The sequence below is a fragment of the Sarcophilus harrisii genome, chromosome 1, assembly GCF_902635505.1.
Source record: "Sarcophilus harrisii chromosome 1, mSarHar1.11, whole genome shotgun sequence".
Classification (NCBI taxonomy): domain Eukaryota; kingdom Metazoa; phylum Chordata; class Mammalia; order Dasyuromorphia; family Dasyuridae; genus Sarcophilus; species Sarcophilus harrisii.
Genome location: NC_045426.1, coordinates 194,272,923 through 194,298,764, shown reverse-complemented (window position 1 = coordinate 194,298,764; position 25,842 = coordinate 194,272,923). Strand labels below are relative to the sequence as shown.

The window sequence follows — 25,842 nt, the reverse complement described above, 5'->3', positions numbered from 1 at the left end:
CATACTCCGGGGTCCCGACGTGCGCGAGTCCGCTCACTACCCGGAGAGGGGAGGGGGCGGATAGGACTCGACGTCGCGCGGGAGGAGGCGACGCGGTGACCGAGGCGGAGCCGGAGGAGGAGCAACAGGAGGAGCAAGAGGAGGAGGTGGAGGAGGAGTGAGAGGAGGAGGAGGAGGTGGTTTCTCTTGGCGTCATGGCGGCTGCCGGGAGGCGATAAGCGGCGGGAGCGGGAGCGCGCGCGCTCGCGGACGGCTCGTTACTTCTCTCTCCTCTCCTCTCTCTCTGTTTGTGTTTCAATAATGAATTGATTGTTGTAGCCACAACTGAGAATCGCCAGTTCGTGCCACGGGCCAGCGTTTTCCCTCCCCTCCTCGCCCTCCTCCCCCTTTTCCCTCCCTTTCCGTACACACGCGCGCACACACATACACACACATACTCACGCTCACACACATACGCTCACACACACAGACACGCGCGCACGCGCGCGCACATACACACAGACACTACCCGGACGACCGGGACCTGAGTCTCTCCACAGCGGCCGCAGCGCGGCCCGGGCTCCGGGAGGAGATCAGCAGAGTCCCTCCGCCGGCCGGGGACACCCTTTCCACAGGTAAAGAAGGGGAACCAGTCGCGGCGGAGCTTGGGGGCGGCGGGGACCGCGACTGGGGGAGGGGGGGACGGAGGCCCTGCCCGGCCGGAGGCGGCTTCTTCGTGATGGCCGAGTGCAGCGGCCCAGCGGCCCTTGGGCGGACGGGATGGGGGAGGGAACGCGGGCTGGTCGGCCAGCAGAGGCCCGGGGCTGTGCGGCCCAGCGGAAGAGATCGAGCCGGGGCTGGAAAGGGGGTTATCGGGAGGCGGCGCGTGGGATAGGGAAGTGTGTATGTGTGTGCGCGCGTGTGCGTGTGTGTGTGTGTGTGCGGAGAGGGGGTCGCCTGGGAGGGAGAGCGGGGAATGTTTCCCCCTCTCTTGCGGAGTCGCCATCGTTTAGGCCTCCCCGGTGCGGTACCTCTGAAAGAGCGAGGAGGAAAGTGGAGAGAGGAGCCAGCACTTTCTAGCTGCCAGCCCCGCAGCATCCAGCACGTGGGGAGCTGCGGAGGGGGGGGGGGGTGTGCGGCGGGCGGGGCCCCAAGTGCGGGAGTAGGCTCTTAAGGACGGGGCTGGAAGTGATGCCGGAAAAAGGGGCACCTCGGGGAAGTTTGAGGCGGGAAAGGAGCGAGCGGATCTAGGGAGGTGCAGGGCAACAGTTCCACAGTATTATTAGGCTGGGGGAGGAGGGAGGAAAACTCCTCTAAAAGATGAGGAGGGTTGATGGAACACTGGATGAGAGGAGCTGTAGGTGAGTAGGAGGGGTGGGGGTCCAGGAACCCGTTGTGTAAAATTCAAGAATAAAGCAGTTGTGGAAGATCCTAAGGGAGAATCTTGGATGAAGCTAGTGAAAAGCAGAAGACGGTGATGGGTCGTAGGAGCTTCTGTAAGGGGAGGTCCTTGACAGAAGGACTCCTTAAGTATAGGACTTATTCTGAGTAAAGGGAGAGGATGTGAGAGAAGTAATGAGGTTGAAGGATATGGCATAGTAGAGAGCTGTGCTGAGTAGAAGGGACGAACGAAGAAAAGTTATGAAGATATGTGGAGAGAGTTTAGAAGAGGATTTAGCATATAATATTTAGGGTAGAAGTAGAATTAATACAGGTTGACCCAAAAGTCTTAGTTAAATTTCCAGCTTTTAAACTTCATTAAGACTTTTGGGATACCCTTTTTCACATCAGGAAGAAATGCTGGTGACTAATGATCCATAAAGAACGAACAGCCCTTGCATAGAAGGATCCAGGACCTTATAGAGTTAGTCCCTATCTTTCTGTAGGATTCGGTTTCCATTAGCTAAGATTTTTCATTCCGTTTTTGTGAAAAGAAATAATCTTTGAAATGGATTGTCTCTGTGCTGAGCTTACAACAGTTCTACTCTCAGCAGGCTGTCTTGTTACTTTTTGGCTGAGGAAGGATCTGCTGTCTCCGCCTCTGCTGCTTCCTTTCGGTTCCCTGCTAGAGATCTCCTTTGTTTATTCATTGATGGCTTGTAGGTGACTCTTATGTTTTGTGCTGGGATCTTGTCTAAGAGGAGGTGGAGCTACTGTGGTGTTTTAACCCTCATACTGGAGATTCAAAATTAGTGTCTTGGAATCAGCATCTTTCTAAATTGGACAAAATAAGAATTTAAAGTATATTCCCTCCATAATTAATAACTTTATATTGAATTGATTCCTACCCAGCCCCCTTTTCAGTAAACACTACAATTCTACTTTTCTGTTTTGGAAATTTGTTTCTTTTAGTATTTGGAAATAGTTGCCTTTATTTTTATGTTTTTTGATCTGGACCTGAGATTTCATAGGTGAACTGAATTTATAAAGTTTGGAAGTAGTTTTCTCCACCCACTATAAATTGGTTATTCTGAGAAAGTTGCCTAGGGAAGAGATTAAGGGACTGGTCCCTCCTAATCATCATCTTGAACCCATATCTTCATGCTTTAAGGCCTACTCTCTCTTCACTTTACAGCCAGGCTTTTGGATTTCATTTTAGTCATGAAATGTTTTATTATGTAAAACATTTTTATACTTTATTAATCTTCACAATTGGACTAATTTTTGTGAATTGAATTCAGATTGTCACTAAAAATTCATCAATCCACATATTTTTTCAGCATTTCTGACAGCGATATTATATATCAGTATTGCATTTTGTCAGTGAATATCAGTATACTGATGAACTACTGTACAATATGAAACATTTCACCCCTTTTTAAAGCACTTTCTAATATCTTTTTAAAACGACCTCATTATCATATATCTAGGCAAATCCAAGACAGATTTTATGTGCCTACTTTGTGTGATTTCTATAGGAATTTTAAGTCTTAATTAAAAAAAAATATGATTGATTGTTCTAGGTAATTTGAAAAGGATCTGAAATAACTTGTGACCATTTGGAAAGAAGCAAAGAGCCGTCTGAAGTAAACAGTCTAGCTTGTAAACCGGGAGGATTTATATTTTATTTTAAACTTCTGAATATTTACAATGAATGGACACAGCGATGAAGAAAGTGTTAGAAACAGTAGTGGAGAATCAAGGTAAGCATTTAAAAATATTTTTTTTTATGAGAAGGGTATAGAAAATATTGTGTTTCGCCAAATTTCTTTGCAAAGGATGAAAACAACAATTTAATTGCTTCCTTATAGGAGAAGCTTTCGGACTTTTGGTTTCTTTGAGCTATTTAAGTAATTTTGTCACTTTCCTATATTTGAGTAGCTGCAGAAGAATTATATATATTTTGAGTTTTGTCCCATTCTGTTACATGCAGGATCAAAGAATAAAATTCTATAAAGATTTCACATCATTTACTTTTATGATTCAAAATTTGCTAATGTAGTAAAGAGAAAGTTAGTTTTGTGATAGTTTTGACTCAGTTGTAGATTCCTTTGGTAATTTCATCCCTTCCTATGCTTTCATTAATCATCTCAATGTAGTTAACTTCCAAATCTATATTCATCCCTAGCACTTTCCTAGAACTTCAGTTACATGTTTCCATGTACCTGCTGGACATTTTCACTGGCACCTGAAATTCCAATATCTTAACTTAAGTCATTAATTCTTCTTCCCCCCCTTTCTCCTATTCCCCACCTATAAACCTGGCCTCATAACTTTTCTGTAGATAATTCCACCATCTTTCACTTAGGCTTGAAACTTCAGACTCATATTTGATCCTTTCTTAATTCCTACTTCCCCCAAATGCATCTATTTACCAAATTCTGCCACTTGTGACAGTGAAATAGCTTTTATCTTCTGAAACCACCTTGTTTCAAGTTTTCATCATCAGTTTACCTAGATTATTTTATAGTTCTCCTAACTTTTCCTGCCTACATTTTGTCTCTTTAATCCATCTTTCATTTCTAATCACATAGAACCTCTTTAATGCTAATGAATTACTTGAATCCTTTTTGGTTACCCTTTATTGTGTCTGTTCATTTCCTTAACTCTGTGGATCCTCATTGCCTACCAAATAAAATTTATATTTCATACTTTGCTACTTAGGTGAAAGCTTGGGCTCTTATGGAGGGAACCAGTTTTTGGAAAGCCTAGTTTTTGTGTTTTGTTACCCTGGGCTAGTCACTTTACCTCTAAGTGCCCCAGGCCATGCATGCTCTTAAGACTTTCAGTTTCTGAACAGTTGATATTCTGCATTCCACATTCCTAAAGGAAATCTTCTGTTCTGAAGTTCTCTATTCTTATGAAATCATTAGCTTAACACCAAAAGCAAAACAAAACAAAAACCTAAAAAAACAACCTTTGACACTTAGATCCTTCCATTATTTAGCTCTTACTACCTTTAGAAATTTACTTGACTATGTTAAATTATTGCCCTGCAACACACACACACACAAAGTGTGTACACAAAGACATTTCCATAATTTCCTACTACATTTTCAATCTTGTTTTGTCTCATATATACTAGTTTACACCTACTCTTTATCTTTATATCATTTGAGCCAAACTGGATCATTAATTGTTTCTATTTCTCTTTCTGCCTACTCTGCTTTCAGTGCTTTTTTACCTTTTGTCCCAGCTGTTCTTAATGCTTGAATTCACTATAGCAATCCTGTTAAAATCTCTTTAAATTTAAATCATTATTTAAAGCCCAACTGAGATGAAACTTTCTTAAATCTTTATTTCTCCAGTTGAAAGTGAACTTTTTATCAAAATTCATGCCTTTTTTCATCCTTACGTGCACACTTTATGCCTGTATCACTGTTATTTCTCTATATATCTAAATATATCTTACCTGTCTTATTTCATCCTTATATTCTTATAATTTCATTTTTGTATTATTTCATCTTGTATTAGCACCGGATTTTTTGTCTTTGTTTTTAATGTTTAAATGTTTATTATAAAGAGTAAATCTGCTCTCATTTTGTCAGACCATTGATGAAAATGCCTAGTGATAGCCTCTTTTTGAATCTGATAACATTTTTATTACAAATAGTGTAACGAATAAAAGAAAAAAATATGCAATATCTATGTTTTCTTCTGATACCTTGTGATTCAAACTTTTATTGTGGAAGTGTTATGACCTTCCCATTTTTTTTAAAAGCCTAAGGTTTTTCTTTGACAAATAAGTGAGTGTACTGGTTATGAGTTTTTTTCATGTGTGTATTTAAACTGAAGATGATCAGTTGATACCTATCTCACCAAATAAGACATATAGGTTTTTATGCAAGCATAATTCTTTTTTAAAAAAAGAAATTATTATCTACCATACCATAGTTACATACATGCATACACACACACACACACACACATACAAAATCTTTAAATCCTTTGCACAAGGATGTTAGCATGCAGAGTGGGTTTTTTGTTTGTTTGTTTTACTATCAGCGCTAAAAATTGCTGTTATTCCTATCTTGTCAGAGCACAAGTAAAATATGTTTTACCAATTTCCTATGACCATGGTAAAAGATAATAGTTATAAAAATCTTCCATGTTCCTCTCTGATTTTACATTTTACTTTGTATACTTCAAGGACCTGTAATTTAATTGGTGTGGAGCCCATTTCACTGACACAGAATTAAGCTCTCTTTGTAACTCAGAAAATGGACTGAAGAACTGAGTTGCTAAGGCCCCAGAATTTATCATTAGGCTACTGCTGATGCCAAGCTTCTCTCAACTTAAATAGGATGATCCTCAGACAATATATCTACATTACCTCACCACTAAACTTCTAGTATATTCATTGATGAAATTAGAAAAAAAAAAAAATAGAAGGAACTTTAGTTAGTCATAACTCCTTCAGATTTTTAGATTGGTTAAAATTATATTGCAGTTGATTGTGTCATGAGTTTTAAAAATTGGTTGTAACAAATGAAAATCACTTGTCTGCTAGAGGGTAGAAAAAATAATATCTTTACCCAATGTGTACTTGTGGTGGTGGAGAAACAGGAAAAGCAAGGATCAGGGAAATAGTGGGCAGTCATAAAAATAAATATCTAAAAGAGTATATAGGGTAGGGGGGGGAAATAATATATATCTCTTCTGTGTGTCATTCAGCAAATGACAAAAAAACAAAAATCCCTCTTCCCTCCCTCATATATGTGAGAAAACATGTTGTTGTGCTAAGGACAATAAAGTAGGAGTTGGGACAACTGGATTCTAGTTCCAGTTCTGTTATATTCTAGTTTGAATAAACTACTTAACATTTCTGGGCCTTAGTTTCCTAATCTAAAAAATTTGTGGTTTGGATGAAATGATCTCTAAATTGCATGTTTTTGTTTAGGATTTTATGTTTATGGTACTTTGAGGTCATATTATTGCAAAAATGGAAATTAATTCTAACTGCTAATATTTTGTAATCTAATCTAAGTATGCTGTAACATCTGATTATTTATAAATATAAAAAATTCTGAAATATTTTAAAGCAAATTTAGAAACCTTGTTATGAAAAATTCTCACAATTGAGTTAAAATTTTTGTTTGTTGAGGGGTTGCTTCCTAAGAACATAATGAATTTTTTTCAAGCTTTAAAACAAAAAGCCAGTTTGTCTTTTACATTTCTTCTCCTTTGCCTTTTTGAAGATTTTTTTTTCTTGAAGTAAATATTATTTTGAAAATCAAATCTTAATCCTTAACATTTTATTATTATTAATTATCTATTTCAGAGAAATCTAAATTTTGGTTTTTAGCTGTTATTTTTAATAGAAATGTTCTGGCAGTAGTTGTATACCTTAGAACACCATATTCTTCAAAGAATCAAATGTGTTGTGAATACATAGAGTAATCAAGAGATGCATAAATGGTGAAAGTAATTTGTAACATAATTGTCTAGATGGCATAAGCAGCAGAGATGATATAAAGCAGTGATAGCAAACTCAGAAACAGGTGCCACTAAACCTGTTGTTAGAAAATCATATAGAAGCCTCTATTTGTAAAAATCTTATATCAACATTATATTCTATTGTATTTTTATTTATTTTGTTAAATATTTGCCAATTTCATTTAGTCTGGTTAAGGCCATGCTGGGGAATGTTACAAGCCCACTATGTTTGACCGCAGGATGGCTTTTAAGAGGAGGGATTAATAGATGGACAGTGAGAGTGCTCCACTGGTACACATAAATTGTAGAACAATCCAGGGAGAATCCTCTGACACCTTAAATTTATCTTCTGAGAAATATCTAGAGGAATAACACAGAATAAGAAAACATACTGCATTGATGGTAGTGTAGACCAATCCATTGAGCAGTGATGATTTTTAAGTTTGATTGCAGTTCTATTCAAGAATCACTTATTGAATACCAAGTCTTGTGCTAATTTGGGGAGATATAAAAACAATAAATAAAAGTCTTCCCTTAAGGAGCTTAGGAGATAAATTTGAGTAGGGATAGAAAATTAACAACTGATATTCAAAAAAGTTTTCTTGGAGTAAATAGCATCTGAACTGAGCATTGAAGCAAAATAAAAATCCTTAGAGATAGAGATGAGAGGCAAAAAAAAGTCCCTTTAGATCTGCTGGGCAACTTGTACAACATATCAAGTATGGAAACAACTAGTAGTAGAGTTCAGGTGTCTGGTAGCATTTGTGAAAGGGAAAGATAGGTGACTCTGAAGTGTCTTTACCTGAACACTACTTATAATCTTGTCCTTTTAATTACAACTACCGTCCTGCTTGTATCCATCCAATCCAATTTTTGGTTATTTACGTTTTAATGAACATTTGATATAATAGATAAATATATAAGCTCTGAAAATTTTATTTCAGCTAGCAATTTTACTCTTCCAGTTTTGTTTTGTTTTTTGAGGTAAGATTGTATAGTGGGTGGAGAACCTGTCTTGAAGCCAATAAGAAGATATCATTTCAAGTTCTTCCAAATTTTGCACATAATGGTTGTGTGCTATTAGTTAATTCATTAATCTATCATTGCCCAAGGCCACTGTTTTTTTCTCCAGTAAATTTTTATTGATGTTTTTGTTTTGATTATATCTAAGTTTCCTTATGTATTCTTTTCTTCCTCCCTTGAAAATTTTAAAGAGGGTGGAGTGGGAAAGCATTTCAGCAAAAAAAAAAAAAACACATCTAGAATCTGACATGCTTTGTAGTGTTTCATATTTATAGTATCCCACCTCTGAAAGTAAGCACAGGGGAAGGTCTGCGTTTATCTTTCTCTTAGTAACAATACCAATAATAATAACAACATTCATGTGATGTTTTAATTAAGGTTTCAAAAATGCTTTACAAATATTATCTCATTTTATCTTCCAGTAATCTTGTAAGTTGGTGCTATTATTATCCCCACAGTAGCAACTAAGAAACTGAAGCAGTATAGTGATATAGTCAGGTTTAAATTGTGTCTAAGGTTGAATTTGAACTTTGATCTTCCCGATTTCAAATCCATTACTATTCTGTTTGCTAAGCTGCCTTTGGGGTCCACCTTGGTCATTATAATATCACAGCATTCAGTTTCACTTATTTTACTTGTTATTTTCATTGTTATAGATTTTACTTTCATGGTTTTCTTTACTTCCCTTTTCCTCATTCTCATAGTAATTTCTATCTTAATCATTTCTTTCCTCCACAGCAATCAGGGTTAAGTGGCTTGCCCAGGGTCATACACATAGTAATATGTTAAATGTCTGAGGCTGGATTTGAATTCAAGTTCTCCTGACTTCAGGGCAAGTGCTCTATGCTTTCTGTCATCTAGCTGCCCCATTCTTATTCATTCTTAAGTGGTGTGTGGAAATATCGAATGGATTCCTAATTTTCTACCAAAGAATAATAAGACATGATCATAGAATGCATCTTCTTAAAAGAAGGCATTGTTGTACCTTAGTAGAGAATTTGATTTGAGTTTAACCACATTTCTAAATGAAAAAGGTGGAAATGGACCCCCTACATATTTAATAAGCACTTTTTATACGAGAGAGTCAGCAAACTGCAATTTGAATGATATTGATTATATTAAAAAGATTCTTCCCCCTCCCCCCATTTTTAACCACGTTTAGTTTTAAATCAGAGCAAAAAGAATTAGTTCTCTTTTATCTTTGGCTTTTTTTCCCTGGCCTATTTACATGTATTACTGTTATGAAAATAGTCTGAGGCAAGAGGAACAAAAAGTTAAAAGCTTTCTAACTGACTAGGTTCACATGTTTCTGAAATTGTTTTGAGTTCTCTTAGGGCAAGGATTCTTTAACATTTTTTTGTCATCCTCTTTGGCATTCAGGTAGAACATTTGGACTCCTTAGAATAATATTTAAGTAAATAAATTTCACTTTGAAGTTAGTGAAAATAAATGTTTTTCCATCCAAATTAGACTCCAGACACTAGGTTAAGAACCATACTTTAGGTACATATGTGTACACATGCATACATGTATTCTTCACACATAGAAAAATATGCACACCCCTAACCTAAAGTTGGACAGTTGCTTTTTTTTTTTAATACCATGTATTCTAGAAGTAAGTTCTTTTATTGTGTGAAGTGCTTTCATTTTTTCTATGTCTCTAACATTAATATCTTCTAAAAATCCTCCATTAATATTATATCTAGGTAAGAAATTGAGGTGGTTACATTTCAGAGATTTTTGTGAAGCAGTTTGTTGTCTTAGATGTCAAATAGTAATAAAGAATAATTAACTCTATCCTAAAGCATCTTTAAATATTTGTTGAAAGGAAAAAATTATTTAAAATAAACCTACATATTTGACTTGATTTTTTGTATCTGTTATCAAACTCCTTGTGCCCCCTTAATGTCATGTACATCTGTGATATTATTTATACTTTTAAAATCCAGTAATTGAAATTTTTGGTAGACACAATATAGAATTAGATTTTTTTCTTGAAAGTGTTGTCTTGGGTTTTGCATGGAGGGGCAAACCTGTTGACTAATGGGGGGAAGATGATAAAGAGAAAGTAGGTAGTGAAATGGGTCACTTTGTTAGTACTGTGGTTGCTTACTACATTGAAATATATCGTCTGAGAAATGTGTGTCAGGATGCACCTGCAACAGTTTCAGCTCAACACAGAGTTGTATATAACTGAAAAAGAGACTCCTAAAGACAGTTCTTTCACAGGACCATTTCACCACAACAGTTGCCAGCTGTGTTTATTAGTATATTACTTGCAACCAGACTTTTCAAGCTTGATTAGGGATATTCTCATTTTTAACCTCCCTGTAGTATGTTTTGTTGCAGGAATAGATTGAGGAAGCAGAAAATTCAGTACCTGTTTGGTTTTTGAATGATTAGTATGTATTTTATTCTAGAAGAATTTGTTGTATTTGCATAATTTGCTGTTCATTAGAAAGCTTGGTTAGCAGATCAGGTGCATACCTTTTTTTCTTTTTTTGAACTTGTGAGAGCTCCATTTTTATTAGTTTTAATCATTTTGGCCTTCTGAGGTAATTCTTACATTGCAGAAAGGAAATTGGTGACCTTGCTAACCCTCTACAAGTCAGCAACTTGTTTCAGCTTGTCTCTTGTGATTTTTTTTTTTTTTTTTTTTGTATCACAGTTTAATAGTGCTTCATACATAGATTCAGTATTGGTTGTGTTACAAAGATAAGATGTAGGTTTGATACTAAATGTTAGTTTTATTTATAGTCATTTCACATTACCTCAAAATTGTATCTGTTTATAAATAGTTTTTACAACTTGATTATAATCTGTATTAGAATGTAGCTCCTTGAGAGCATGAACTGTCTTGCATTTTCAATTGTATCCCTAGTATTTCGCACATAGCAAGTGCTTATTAAATGCTTTTTCATTCATTCATTCAAGTTTGTAGTTTAACATTAAGAGAATTATAGTCTGTCATTTTGACATTCTAGTATGGCAGCAAATATTTCTGTCTGCTTTCTGGGGACTATTTTACATAAACCAAGAAATAATTAATACTCATTTCCTTAATACTTAATATTTTAATGCCATGATACTTAACTGAGTTTTGACGATCTTTGTAGCTCTCCCTACACAAAATTGATCACACTTGCTAAGCATTTATTTAGTGATTATTATAAATGTGGGATTGTTGGTATCAAGAGAAAAAGAAAGACATGCCTTATCAGAGTTGATCATCACACAAACTTGTTGTTCATTGTACAATATATTCCTGATTCTATTTGTTCACTCAGCATCAGTTCATGTAAATATTTTCAGACCTTCCTAAAATAGCTTGTTCATCATTTTTTATAGAACAATACTATTCCATTACTTTCATATACCATAACTTATTCAGCCATTCCCCAGTTTAAAGGGCCACCAGATAGTGGGGGAACTCTAGGTGAGGTATGAGATCCTCCAGCCCAGTCAGGGAATCTGTTAATGACGTCTAATTTGGTTCTCTATCCCCCTGAGGGCGTGACAGTCTGTGTTGTACTTGAAGCAGAGATACTAATGTAGCAAGAAACCATCTACACAACAATAGCAAGAAAACTTGAAATAAACGAACTCCATGTTTGACCATCCTGGAGTTTTGCCTCTTCACTCCTCACCTGTAATCAGGATTGAGGCTGGTACCAAAATCCTACAGTGACCAAGTCCAAACATGACACCAGTTGATGGGCAGTTACTTATTTTCCAATTCTTTGACACCACAAAAAGAGCTGCCACAAATCTTTTTGTGCATGTGAGTTCTTTTCCCTTTTTTATGATTTCCTTGGGCTACAGACCCAACAGTATATTTGACTGTGTAGTTGAATTTCCTACACTGCTACTGAATTCGGTTACTTTTTATCCATTAGGAGGTTCTGTGAGTTCAACGGGCAATTGCTCAAATCCTTTTTGATGTTGTATTGTTTTTTCATGTTTTGGTTCGGTTTGGTTTTTTGCCTTGGTTATTCCATTGCAGACTGCAGGGCTAAAGGTTAAAACTTAAGTCCTTCTTCTCTTCTTAGACTCAGAACCACAGAGCTAAGTTTTTGGAATTTGTTCCTTCCTCTGTACTCAGCTGGGGAATTTCTTAACGTATAGCCATAACCTTCTCTACAGAGGAACTCTGACATGGAATTGGGTAATGGGCTACAGCTGACAACCTGTTCCTATTCCCAGTTCTGGTGTTCCCTGAGATACCTACCTATCTGCCCTGGTGATTTCAGCACTAGTGGTTGGTCAGGCCTATATCATTCTTGGGTATTTGATTGCTTCTCACTGCTGCCCCAAAGGCTGCTACCACTATCTGTGTTGCTGCTTTGTGTTCTTGGCATCTCAACCCAGCAACTGAAGACTTCTCTCTTTTCCCAAACTTCTCTGGGCTGGAAAAATATCTCTGTGACTTTTTCTTGACTTGACCAGTCAGAATGTGGTATAGCACATTTTTTAGGTTTTTGATGAGGCAGAAATGCTATCTTACTCCTCCTTCTTGACTCTACCTCTGTTTGGTCTTTAACAAGTGACTTTACCTCTTTAATCCCCAGTTCCTACATCTATAAAATGATGACTTCTAAAGTCTCTTCTCTTAATTTCTGATCCTGATTCTGTTATTTGAATTCCATCTGATCTAAAATAATTTTTAGCATTTTACTCTGAGAGCTGTCATTTACTTTTTTGTATAATGTAAAAGAACACGTTTACTTTTAGCTAATAAATATGATACAGTATTTTGCTTTACCAAGTTTTTGATTTTGATTAATTACCAAGTAATTGATTTCTATTTAAAACATTATTAGGCCCAATTGTGAACAAAGCATAGTGTCTTCTAAACACTGAGGGAAATAAAAGATTGAAAGATGTCTCTGCTGTCAAGTTTATAATCATGTAAGTGGATTTAATCTAGAGTAGTACTTTTCATGTGGAAGTACTTAGCACATTCCTCATTCATAGTTGGACCTTAATAAATGTTTGTAGAATTGATGTTCTCTTTTACTCAAAATTAAACAGTGAGTCAGGTGCTTATGTGCTGCTTAGATTATTATGTTATGCTTTGAGTAATATTACTCGCCAATATCTAGTGCTCTTTACATTATAGATAACACATTTCTTAATGTTAGAGATGGAGAGAAAAGACAGAATTTAGCCTATTAAAAACCATAACTGTAGTAAAAGATAATACCTGCTTTGGAATTTTAATGTAGCTTTGTATGTAGCAGTTTATTTGGAGCCTATACAAATAGTCAGCATCCTTTGTTGTTGTTAGACATAGTAGTAAGTTAAAAGTTAAAAAATATTGACAGTCTAATATCCATAGGATATGTACATATTTGAATATAAAAACAAATACATATTTTAAAATATATTTGGATTATACATACATGTATTTAGTTATTACATGAAGCGTTAAATATATGCAGAGGAAAGATAATTTGGCAGATTACTGAAATATGAAGTTGTGGAGGAAGGAATTGTGGATCAGATGAGATCATAATAAAGTTTTGAAGGCAGAGGAGAGTGTAGTTCAGAAATGGTGGAAGATTAGAATACTGTTAAATCAGAGTGAGGAATAGTTTCTTGCAAAGGTCACAGATAATTAGCATTGATCTGGTATCCTTTTCTATTTCTTCTGGTCCCTAAAAGACACCCATCTCTCAAAAAACAAATCTTTTTGAGGCCTGTGTAGTTTAGGATTCCTTTGGCTTCGATCTTAAATCATCTGTATCCACTGCTTGGGGAAAGTCAAGAGTTTGTTTTGTTTCAGAGATGGGTCAGAAAATTGATCAGAAAGCAGATAATGAAGATTATTCCATTTATATTCAGTTAGATTACATTAGGAAGTGATTTTGGCATGTTGAGGTAACATGGAACACTAATTACTTAAAACTTAAGTTTCTTGAACTTCTTGTTGAAGTTTTCTTTGGCTATGGCCTGAAAGAGGCCATAGTAATATGGCCTTAGTAGTATGTTAGGTCTTAGTAGTCTTGATAGTGTAGCATTGGTTTAAGGAAATGTCTAGGAATGGGATAATGAGTAGCACAAGAATCGTTGGGAAAAAATCCCAAAAAACTCCTTTTCAGTGTACTTCATTGACAATGACTGTTTAGCTCTCTTCTTTCTCAGACATACACTAATTATTCCTTAAATATATTTTAAAATTCTGGTTAGTTGTAACCTTAAGCTCAATTGAATGAAAAGCTATCTTGAGAATATCTAAAACTCATTAATCTCAAAAATCATCTTACTTAAATGTATCCATGTTCTTTTTATGTGGTTATTTCTTTCATTGATACACATCTGTATCATTTCATTTTGTGAGACTCCTGTCCGTGCTTTCCAGTTGCTCTACAGAATCCACTTAGGATTCTGGAGGTATACTTTTTATTCCTTTCTTTCCAGATTCTGGAGGTTCTTTTATTCCCTTCCTCTCTTTTACTATCCATCCTTTCTTTCCCCTCTCCTTCTATTCCCTGTCTACCTTTCTTCTCCCTTTCTTCTCCTTCCTCTCTCCCTTTATTTTTCCCTCCCCTGTTCGTTTGTTTCAAAAAAAAAAAAATTACATGTGAAATGAAACCTACATTTACCTGAAATGTTTACCTATGAAACATTTCACAGGACCTTTTTATCTTTTACTGTATTACAGTTCACCTTTTCCAAGCATACATTTTCTGTATGGTATTTTAATTCATAGGTTAGTATTGCAAGTATGGTATAGCTATTTATTTCCACTGTATGTTCTTTTCTCAGTGCCTTTTATTTAGGCCAGCTATAATCTTCATTGTTTTATAACTATATGGCTGTTTTGAAATTCTCAGACTTTACAGTGGGAGAACATAAGTGTTCTTAAGAAGTGAGTGTGTGTGTGTGTGTGTGCGCGCATTGATGTCCTAATTTGGTACATCACTAATGCAGTGGACTAACCTTCTAAGAATATATTATGATCTGAGCAGTAGGAAACTTTCTAACCATTTAATTTTCCTGTATGGTTTGTTAATCCACTCTCTAATTTAGGGGATAATTTCACTGGAAGAGGGCTTGCAGTGTCTTGGTTCTTGATTCATTCAGTGCATTTTCATCCAGAAATAGCATTTGAGAGAACTCCTTAGCAATAAGGAATCCTCTTTCTTTTGGACCCTATCTAGGAAATCTTCCATGATGGTGGTGAACATCTTTGGTAAACTTATATATATCTCTATTATGTGTCTGCTTGACATTTAGAGAGTATGGTTGAAAAAGTTATCTCTTTGGTTGTTTTTAATCAGGGAATTTTTTTGTACATTCTTAACTTAGGGCATGAAAAATTTCTTTACTGGAGGTGAATCTTGAAGGCTGTTTTGCTAACTCAAAGACAATTTTGTAATCCTACACTAAATCATGGGATCCTGTAGTCAGTCAGTAGTGTGATTGTAAAGCTATGATTTGGTGTAAAAAAATAGTTTGCGAAAGCTGGACTATTCCTTCTCATTTTCTCAAGGATGCTTTTGATGCATAGGTAGAATATTCTTTCAGAAACTCTTAAAAGGAAATAAAATAAACACACGAGTTACTAGTTATTGATGTTCTTCTAATGGTCGGTATCCTATTGTTTTTGAGATATTTTGTATAATGATCCCTCAGTGCTTTGACAAATGTGCTCTTCTAGCATAGATTTCTTATTTGTACTGTTTCATTTTTCCCATTCTATCATGTTAAACTAATTCCCCCCCCACCCCCCACCCCCGAGGCAATTGGGATTAAGTGACTTGCCCAGGATCACACAAGCTAAGAAGTGTCTGAGGCTAGATTTGAACTCAGGTCCTCCTTGACTTCAGGGCTGGTGCTCTATTCACTGTGCCACCTAGATGTCCCTATCTTATTAACTTTCAAGTTTTTTGATTTAGGAAATTGAGCCTATCTCAGAAAATGTTCAATATTGTCTGGTTGAATGACTTTAGAAACTTAGTTTAGTTTAGAATTTTCTAAACTATTTAGATAACGGGGTAGCTACAGATACAGTTTACTTGGATTGTACCAAGCATTTGATAAAAGATTTTCATGCTATTTATATGAGGGGAAATGGACTGAAATAGAGTAGATAATAATATAGTTCAATTTGGGATAGTTTGAAGGGTGATACTCAAGGAGTAGTGATCAATGGTTTGATTGTAAAAAGGAGGTAGCTAATGGAGTATCTCCTAGACTTTTTTGCTTGGTCCTCTGGTTTTTAACATGTTTATTATTATCTTGGTTACAGACCAAGATAGCTTGGTTATTGGATTTGCAAATGATACAAAATTAGGAAGTATAGTTAATATATTGGTTAACCACCAAAAAGATCTGAACAATTAAGAGATTGAACTCACTCTGAATAGAATAAATTTTATAGGGATAGATGTTAAATGTATTTGAATTCAAAGAAATGAGCTTTACAAAGCTAAGATAAAGATAACCATCTAGCATGGTTAGATAACAGGCTGTATATGTATATATTAAAAGATCTAGAGATTTTAGTACACTATGAGCCTAATATAAGTCCACTTTGTGATATTTTCAACCACAAACGATAAGTGAGCTTAAGAGAAGAATAGCTTTCAAGAATAAGAGGGTTTTACTTGTGTATTCTGCCATAGTCAGGTCATATTGTTTCAGGACTCATTGATAAGCTGAGAGCATCTAGAGGAGGGAAAACAGCATCACTTCCTCACTAGGTATTTAAGTTTCTACTATGTATGCATCAGGCACCATGTTAGTAGGGATTAGGGATTCAAAGAATGAAACAATTTCTATTCGGAAGAAGGCTTATATTCTAATGAGGTACATATGTACATATGAATTGGCATGTATGGGCACACACATACACACATTCTTTTATGCACACTTCCTTCTGCAACATGCAAAACAGGTGGTCAGCTTTTGCTTTTAGATCTTCAATGAGGAGGAACCTCTAATTTTTAGGAAGTCTTCCTTTACAATAAAACTAGATTTCTGTTTTGCAACTTCTACTATCCAAGTAAATGATGCAAATTTTGCCCCTTAGGTTCATACAGAATAAAATACCTAGATACAAAGTTAATAAATACAAATCTATGAAGTAGTATTAAATACAAGTTGGGGAAGGGGGGAGGAGATAGCAGTTAGAGTGAGTAGGAAAAAAGCTCTGTAAATAAGAGTGAATGAGCTGTTTATAAAAACAGAGTGACTCTGTGAGGTACAATGTGTTTTATGTATGGAAGACAGTACAAAGAAACACAAATGGGCAGATAGGATTGTTATGTATAAAAGTAAATTTGGCTAGATGACATAGTGTGAAACAGGAATAATATCCAGTGAGATTGGGAAGATAGGTTAGGACTGCATTCTATAGAACTTTAAAAGCTAAACAGAAGTCTTTATATTTTCTTAGAAGCAATAGGAAACCATTGGAAATGATTGATAGAGGAATGAAATGATTAAATCTGCATTTAAATTACTTGGGCTGAAGAAGGTAGGATGGTCTTGAGGGGGAAAGACTTGAGATGGGACCAATTAGGAAACTCTTGCAATAATTTGTAGTAAGGTTGTAGGTTGTGAGAAAAGTTCAAATATGAGAGATGTGAAGGTAGAAATGGAAAGATCTGGCAACTATGTTAAAAAGAAAGTGAAGAGTCCATGATAATGCTAAAGTTATAAGCATAGGAGACTGGAAAAATGGAGGTGCCTTCCACAGAATTAGGGATTTTTGGAAGAAAAGAGGGTTTAGTGGGGAAAATAATGGGTTCAGTTTGGATATGTTGAGTTTACAGTATCTCAGGGACAACTATTGTGAACTGTCCAATAGGCAGTGGGTGATGTCAAATGGTGAAGGGCCTCAAAATCATATCATGTGGTTTGATTAAGAAAACTAGATAAATTTATTTTAGAAAGATTATTCAGAGAACATGACAAGTATTTGAAGGGCTGCCATGTAGAAGTGAGATTAGACGTATTCTTTTTGAACCTGGTAGTCAATGAAGACAAATGCCATGGAAGAAATTTAGGTTTAAAACAAGGGAAGAATTTCTAGTGAGTGGAGGAGCTATTTGAGACTAGAATGAATTATTGTCAGTACTAGTAATTCTCACTCATTGGGGGTGTATAAGCAGACTGGATGACCACCTGTTAAATATATCATAGAGGGAATTTTAACCAACTTTTTATTCAAAAGAGGCAGTACAGTGGATAGAGTGCTAGATCTGAAATCAGGAATACTCCTTTTCCTGAGGTCAAATCTGGCCTCAGATACTAGTTGTGTGACCCTGGACAAGTAACTTAACCCTGTTTGCCTCAGTTTCCTCATCTGTAAAATGAGCTGGAGAAGAAAATGGCAAATCACTCTAGTATCTTTGGGGTCACTGAGTCTTACAGGATTGAAAACTACGGAGCAGCAATATATATATATATATATATAATTTTTTTTTTTTTACTTTTTCAAAACATGCATGGACAATTCTTCAACATTAGCCCTTGCAGAACCCTGTGTTCCAATCCTCTCCCCTTCCCCCATGCCCTCCCCTAGATGGCAAGTAGTCCAATGTGTTAAACATGGTAGAAATTTATGAACAACTTACATTCTAAAGTAATGTTGTTCTTAAACACAGAATTATAGATACAGAATTATGGAATTTCAGTTTGAAAATAACTCAATGGTCATCTAGCCCAATCCATAACTTAGTTTGCTTTAATATTATATCTCCTTGCATCATTTGCTTCTAAAACTGATGAGCTATTTCCTCCCCATTTTCTGGAAAGTTGGGCTCTATTTGTGGAGAAGCTGTGGTAGAGTTTCCTAGGTCCCCTCCAAGGTCTTACTTGGTTTTCCTGGTCTAAGCATCCTGTTGCTGAAGAATGTAGGCTACAGATGGGAGCTGGACACATTTTAGGCCAGTATAAAAGGTGAGATCTGAATTAGATATATGAATTGGGTGCATGAGCAAGGAAAATAATTTCCAAGAGAAACAAGGTACTTTATATGTACTGTTCACTGACATGATTCACTGAAAGATCTTTTCAAGAACAGTTCTGAGTTTTTGTTCTCCAAGATGATGTTTCTCACATTTGTCTCCCTTCTTGAATCCTGAGTGTTAGAAAATAATGAGAACTGAAAGTTCTAGGGTTTGGAACTAGGATCCTCTTAGAACCTAGAATTGGAATTTTCTGAGTCAGGGTGGCCTGGCGTATCTGACCATACCCCCACATCCACCCACACCACCTAACACAATGGTGAATGAGGGTGCCAGGATCAGCCACAATTTGGAGGATTTTTTTTCTTCAATTCTTCCTACTTCCTTCTTTTGGTCTACTTATAGGTATTTGTCTTTGGAGGAAGCTAACAGTTCTGGATCAGGAAGAGGGATCCTTCTGGTAATGACAGAATATACAGCTTCTTTGTAGTTATTATAATATCACATTTCACTCTCTCTAAGCTGTTTCCCTTAATGCCTCCATGCCCCTTACCTTTTTTCTTTTATGTTCATCATTATTTTTCAGCATTCAGGTGCTTTTGCACAGTATTCATACTTTTTTTTTGGAATTTGAATTTTGTTACTTTATGAATTTTTGTTTTCTAAAAACCTTTTATAATTTATTTTAAACTAATATTAAGATTATTGAAATGTTTTTATTTTTAACAGCATTGAACACTTATCGTTTCCTGTAATTTAATTTGAATTCATATATTTATTCATATATTCATTATATATTTAACCAATTTAAGAAGAATTTTGACTTAGAATATTGTTTCTAAGCATTCTCATTCTTTGTAACTATGAAGAGTGATTATATAAAATTAGACTATTAGTTATTTTGATTATTTCCCTTTTATTTTTTGTCTATCACACTTATTTATCTACCACCGTTTTCCCTGAATATTTTTGAAGTATATAGTTATAGAAGATAATTTTTGGTGTTATTTTTGAAGGATTGGAGGGTAAATAGGGTTTTTATAAAGTATCTGTCACGCACAGTGATCAGCATTGGGGATACAAATAATAAATGAATCCTTTCCCTCAAGGAGATTATATTCTCCTGAGAGAAAAAACATATGCATTTACACATTGTGTGTGTGTGTGTATACATGTACATATAAATACAAGAAAGAAATGTAAAATAATTTGGGAGAGGCACTAGCATCTGGGGGAATCATAGCTATTACATGAGAGGAGTAGCAGAGTTGTCATTTTGACTGCCCAGAGTCAACACATCTAGAAAGTGTTATGCATCTTACTTTTTAAAAGGAAGATACCTTTCAGTAAATAGGTGGAACTATGGTGAAAAGAGATGAAATTGGGCCTTTGACACTATTTGTTTGATCTAGGCAAGTCGCTTAACTTTTGTCAACTTCGATTTACTAATCTATAACATGGGAATATTTATAGCACCTGCCTCCCAGAGTTGTTTTGAGAATCAAATGCAGTAATATTTGTTAAGCGTTTAGCAGAATTCCTAGCACATAGTAGGCAACTAATACATGCTTGTTCCCTTCCTTCCTTCCTTCCTTCCTGCCTTCCTTCTTTCCTTCCTTCCTTCCTTCCTTCCTTCCTTCCTTCCTTGGAATTCAACCAAATAAAATACTCCATATCATTCAAAATTTGAGAAATGCAAATTAATGCAACTCAGAGATTCTATTTCATACCTATTAGATTGTCAAAGTTGACAAAAAAATAAAAATGATAGATTTAGACAAGGTTGTCAAAACAAAGCTGGAAACTGTTCCAGCCATTCTGGAAAGCTCCAAAAAATATTACAGAATCATGCATGTTCTTTGATCTAGTGAAACCATTATCATATACTTCAGAGATTTAATTTTTTTGAATAATAGCTTTTTTTTTTTTCAAAATACATGCAAAGATAATTTTCAGCATTGACCCCTGCAAACCCCTCTATTCCAAGTTTTTCTTCCTCTTCTCCCCTTTTCTAGATAGCAAGCAATTCAGTATATGTTAAATATGTACAATTTTTCCATACATAGTTCTACATTTATCATGCTGCACAAGAAAAATCAGATAAAAAGGAAAAAAAAAAAAGAGAAAGAAAAAAAAAGCAAGCTAAAAACATAAAAGGTGACAATACTATGTTGATCTGCAGTCAGTCCTCAAAGTCCTCTTTTTGGGTGCAGATGGCTCTCCATCACAAGTCTATTGGAATTGGTCTGAATCATCTCATTGTTGAAAAGAGCTAAGTTCATCAGAGTTGATCACCACATAATCTTGTTGCCATTGTGTATATAATGTTCTCTTGGTTTTACTCACTTTATTCAGTTCATGTAAGTCTCTCCAGACCTTTCTGAAATAAGCCTGCTCATTGTTTCTTTCTTTCTTTCTTTTTTTTTAATAGCTTTTTATTTACAAGTTATATGAATGGGTAATTTTACAGCATTGACAATTGCCAAACCTTTTGTTCCAATTTTTCCCCTCCTTCCCCTCACTCTCTTCCCTAGATGGCAGGATGACCAGTAGATGTTAAATATATTAAAGTATAAATTAGATAAACAATAAGTATACATAACCAAACCGTTATTTTGCTGTACAAAAAGAATCAGACTCTGAAATATTGTACAATTAGCCTGTGAAGGAAATCCAAAATGTAGGCAGGCAAAAATATAGGGATTGGGAATTCAATGTAATGGTTCTTAGTCATCTCCCAGAGTTCTTTCGCTGGGTATAGCTGGTTCAATTCATTACTACTCCATCGGAACTGATTTGGTTCATCTCATTGCTGAAGATGGCCAGGTCCATCAGAATTGATCATCATATAGTATTGTTGAAGTATATGATGATCTCCTGGCCCTGCTCGTTTCATTATTTCTTAAAAAACAATGATATTCCAGTATATCCATGTATTATAACATATTCAGCTATTCCCCAACTGATGGGCATTCCCTCAGTTTTGAGTCCTTTGCCACTACAAAAAGGGCTATTACAAACATTTTTGCAAATATGGGTCCTTTTCCCTTTTTTTGATCTCTTTGGGATACAGATCCCGTAAAGACACTGCTGGATAAATGGGTATGCATATTTTGATAGCCCTTTGGGCATAGTTCCAAATAGCTTTCCAAAATGGTTGGATCAGTTCACAACTCTACCAATAATGTATTAGTGTTCCAGTTTTCCCACATCTCCAACATTTATCATTGAGATTTAATTTTTTTAAAAGAGTGAAATATATCCATGTATTTTAAAAATTCATTTATTGCAATGAACTTATAAACTAAAGAAGTAGTCATCAATTAGGAAATAGATGAATAGATTTTGATATATAAATGTCATAAAATAAATAAGAGGAATAGTTTCAGAAAAACTTGGGAAGATTTGTATAAACTGATATAGGGTTAAGTGAATAGAACCTGGAGAACAGTTTAATATTAGCAACAACAGTATAAGGAAAGCAACTGTGAAAGACTAAAAAATTACAATCAAAACAGTAACCAATCCGAGGACTAATGATGAATCATACCATTCACCTTCACTTCTTCTTTCCTTTGCTCCTGTTTTCCTCACTATCCACCTCTACTTTTCTTAAATCTTGTGTTTAAAAGTCAAATATTTTTCTTCTATTTTTATCTTTTTTTATAAAGGATGCTTGAAAGTCTTCTCATGTCAATCAAATGGCTGCTTGTTTCTTCTGTAGGATTTTATTCAGTTTTACCAGTTTAGATAGATTATTGTTGGTTACACTCTGAGCTCTTTTCCCTTCTGGAATAACATTCCAAGCATTCTGCTTTTTTATGGTTATGGCTGCTAAATGTTGTGATCCTGATTTGAGTGTAGTCAGTCATCCTCCCCACTTCTAACCCCTAACTCGCATTTCCCCCAAATATCCACAGACAAAAGTCTCCAAAGGGATTTAAAAAATATATCAGACCAAATTTTGATGCGGAAGTCCTAGAAAAAGGTCATAGCCATTTTTCCATTCCAGGTTGACATAGGTCTTTAAATATCAGGCAAGGTATATGTATGGGATCCTGCTGTGTGATGTTCAAGCAAGACAGTTTATATATCCACACAACACATCCCAGTTATTCAAGAAAGCAGCAAAAGGACAAACTCAAATCTTCCCACCACTAGTGCACATAGCCCAGTACTCGGGCATCTTTTTGGGATACAGATCCAGTAAAGACACTGCTGGATCAAAGGGATCAAGGCAGAAGTCTTAACTTGAAGAATGAACAAACAAAAAGTCATGCCATCGAAAGCTTTGATAATGAAGTGGATGCCCAACTCACATATCTAGAAGTAAACAATTACAAAATATAAGAAAAGCCACAAAGTAAAACACAGTTTGGGCATATTCAATAAGAATTCCTGGAAGAGTATTAAGCAAGAGTTTAAAAAAAAATGCTTAAAATAGTTTTATAAATGAAATGAGAAAACTTAGAGGAAAAAAATAGAAGAGAAATGAGAGTGATGGAAGAAATAATTGGAAAGAAAATTAATAGCTTGGCATAATAGGTATAACACCTTGCCGAATTAGGGTGGACCAAATAGAAACCAGTGTGTGACTTCATTGGATGACGAGAAATATTTAAAAACCCAAGTCAAAAGATTGAAAAAAGTAGAAGAAAATTTAGAATATTTTACAACAAAAGCAACTGAAAAACATATTAAAAATCTTTGAATAGATAATATTCCATAATGCTCTTGTCTTAGAATCAAGAGTAAAATTGGAAATTGAAAGGATTCATCAGTCATCTCATGAAAGAAATCCCAGTATGAAAACTCCAAGGAACTTTGTAGTCAAAACACTATAAAAAATAAATCGGAGATAATTCAAGATTGAAGAGCCACCGTCAGTAAAATTTTATTGTGACTGTTATGTTCCAGGTACTGTACTAAGTAAAGGGATACAAACATAGAATAAGAAAGGTAGTACCTGCCCTCTCAGAACTTCATATCTAATGTGGAAGAAACAGTAAATAAAAGGAAATTGAAAAGATGGGGGAAGGGAAATATTGGAAAAAGAAGATATTGCTGGATGAGGACTTGGTGAAGAAGTCCAAAGCAGTACAGCTAGGTTGGAAATGAAGAGTTATTTGGGATGGTTGTCTTCCTTAAGAGGAGATTTTAGGTAGAGTTCTTATTCCACCCTTCCTTCAAAGGAATCTTTTGCAGAGTACTGATGAGATGAGTACCAAGGCTGACTTAATCTTTGTGGATGTTTGGGCATGATAAAGTCCATTAATTAGTACAGCAAGGTGGGAAAAGAATAATGGACAACTTGGAATACTGTATTACTGTATTCCTGAAGGCAAATAATTAAATCACATCTGTGACTTTTGTCTAATTAGACAATCTCTAAGAGCCCTCATGCTGAAAAAATTCTGAAGGTTTACATGTGTCATCTTGGCATATAGTAAGGTAAACAGTTTAACCTTGTAAAGGTTTACAACAAAGAATAACTTATATGACAAAGCTAAGTTATGATTCTAAAGAGGGAAAACTTAGAATAGAAGATTTTCCAAGCATTCTTTATGAAGACTGCATAGAAACTTTGAGATTCAAACATAAGGTTATTAGAAACATAGAAAGGGAAACAGGAATGAAAATAATAAAGGATTAAATAAGGATTAACTGCTTATATTCAACTATAAGGAGATAATACACGTGTCCCCTTTGAATACTATCAGGGGTCATGTCATAATTCTAGGAGGAGTTCATTCTTGTTGATCTTAAAGAGTAATAGAAAGGGGGAAAACACTGAGTAAGGTAAAATTATCTTGCCTAATATGGAGGAGTGGAGCAACTGGCTCTTGAATCTGAATTTCATCTGAACTGGGCAAAGATAGAACTATGCGCAGTTGGGTATAAAAATGCATTTCTCTCAACAGGGAAATAGCAGGGAATGAGTACAAGGGAAGTTAGAAGGAAGATATTAAGAAAAGGCTTGATTACAAGCTACACAAAATTTAAGGATGTACAAAAATATTTTAACATTTCTTTGAGGTGAGAATGTGAAAAGGTGCCCATAAATTGGTAAGTTAATGAACAAGTTATAGTATATAAATATTAGAAAGTAAATATTTTGCTTTAAGACAATACGAGAGTTAGTTTCATAGAAACCTAGGATGGCTTCTATTAACTGATGCAGAATGAAGTAGAAAGAACAGGACAACAAGTTATTTCCTGAAAACAATATGGTAAAGAAAAAATAGGATAGCTAGTTTACATAATAAGAAGGTGTACTGGGCCTGGAGAAAGACTCATCTTCCCAAGTTCAGATCCAGCTTTATAATACACTAGCTGTGTGACCTGGACAAGTAACTTACCCTTGTTTGCCTTAATTTTTCATCTAAAATGAACTGGAGAAGGAAATGGCAAATCAATCAAGTATCTTTGTCAAGAAAACTACAAAGGGCTAATGAAGAGTTGGATATAACTGAAAAGATTAAACAACAATAACAGTTTATAATAAAAAAATTCAAAATTAGAAACTCTTATCAATTTAATGTTCAGCTTGTCAATATAATGGTCAACTACAATTCCAGAGGACTGTTAAAGAAACATACTACCTGTCTCATGAGAGGTGAACAATTCAGAGTATTGAATGAAAACTCTATAATTTATTTGACTTGGGAAATAAAATTTGCTTTAATTGATTATGCATGTTTGTAAGAGAGCTCTTGTGGGTTTATTTGATTTGTTTTCTTAATTTGGTGATAGTAGGGGAATAGTAGAATGGGAAGAAAAAGCAATTGTTGCAGATTTAAAACATTTGCTTAATTTTTTAAAATTACAAATTTAGTTTATGATATTAAATTGCAGTTTTAATTACAAAATTAGCCTCACTCTTAGTTAAATCCTATTATGGAATGGATATTTCCTGGGTTGTTTAGACTTCCATAAACTCTGATAGGTTATATTATGCAAAGAAGGTTTTTAGAAATAAGTAATTTTATAATTAAAATTACACAAAATATGTTTTGTCATCTGATGACCAGCTTTATTGGGTTAA

At 35.3% G+C, this 25,842-nt stretch overlaps 1 protein-coding gene across 5 annotated transcripts in view; it reads left to right on the top strand.

The window, feature by feature from the left end:
* The first annotated feature begins 442 nt into the window (after nucleotides 1-442).
* The window catches only part of CHD1 (chromodomain helicase DNA binding protein 1), a 110,099-nt gene continuing 84,699 nt past the window's right edge, over nucleotides 443-25,842 (top strand). For 2 of the 5 annotated variants that reach the window (XM_031968190.1, XM_031968218.1), the window contains exon 1: nucleotides 18,446-19,257. In XM_031968190.1, the coding sequence (XP_031824050.1) occupies nucleotides 19,121-19,257 (137 nt within the window). In that variant the 5' untranslated portion in view covers nucleotides 18,446-19,120. Of the gene's footprint in view, nucleotides 615-2,942; nucleotides 3,123-18,445; nucleotides 19,258-25,842 lie in introns of those variants that run through there. The other 3 variants (XM_031968198.1, XM_031968211.1, XM_031968203.1) reach the window with 3 other exon arrangements.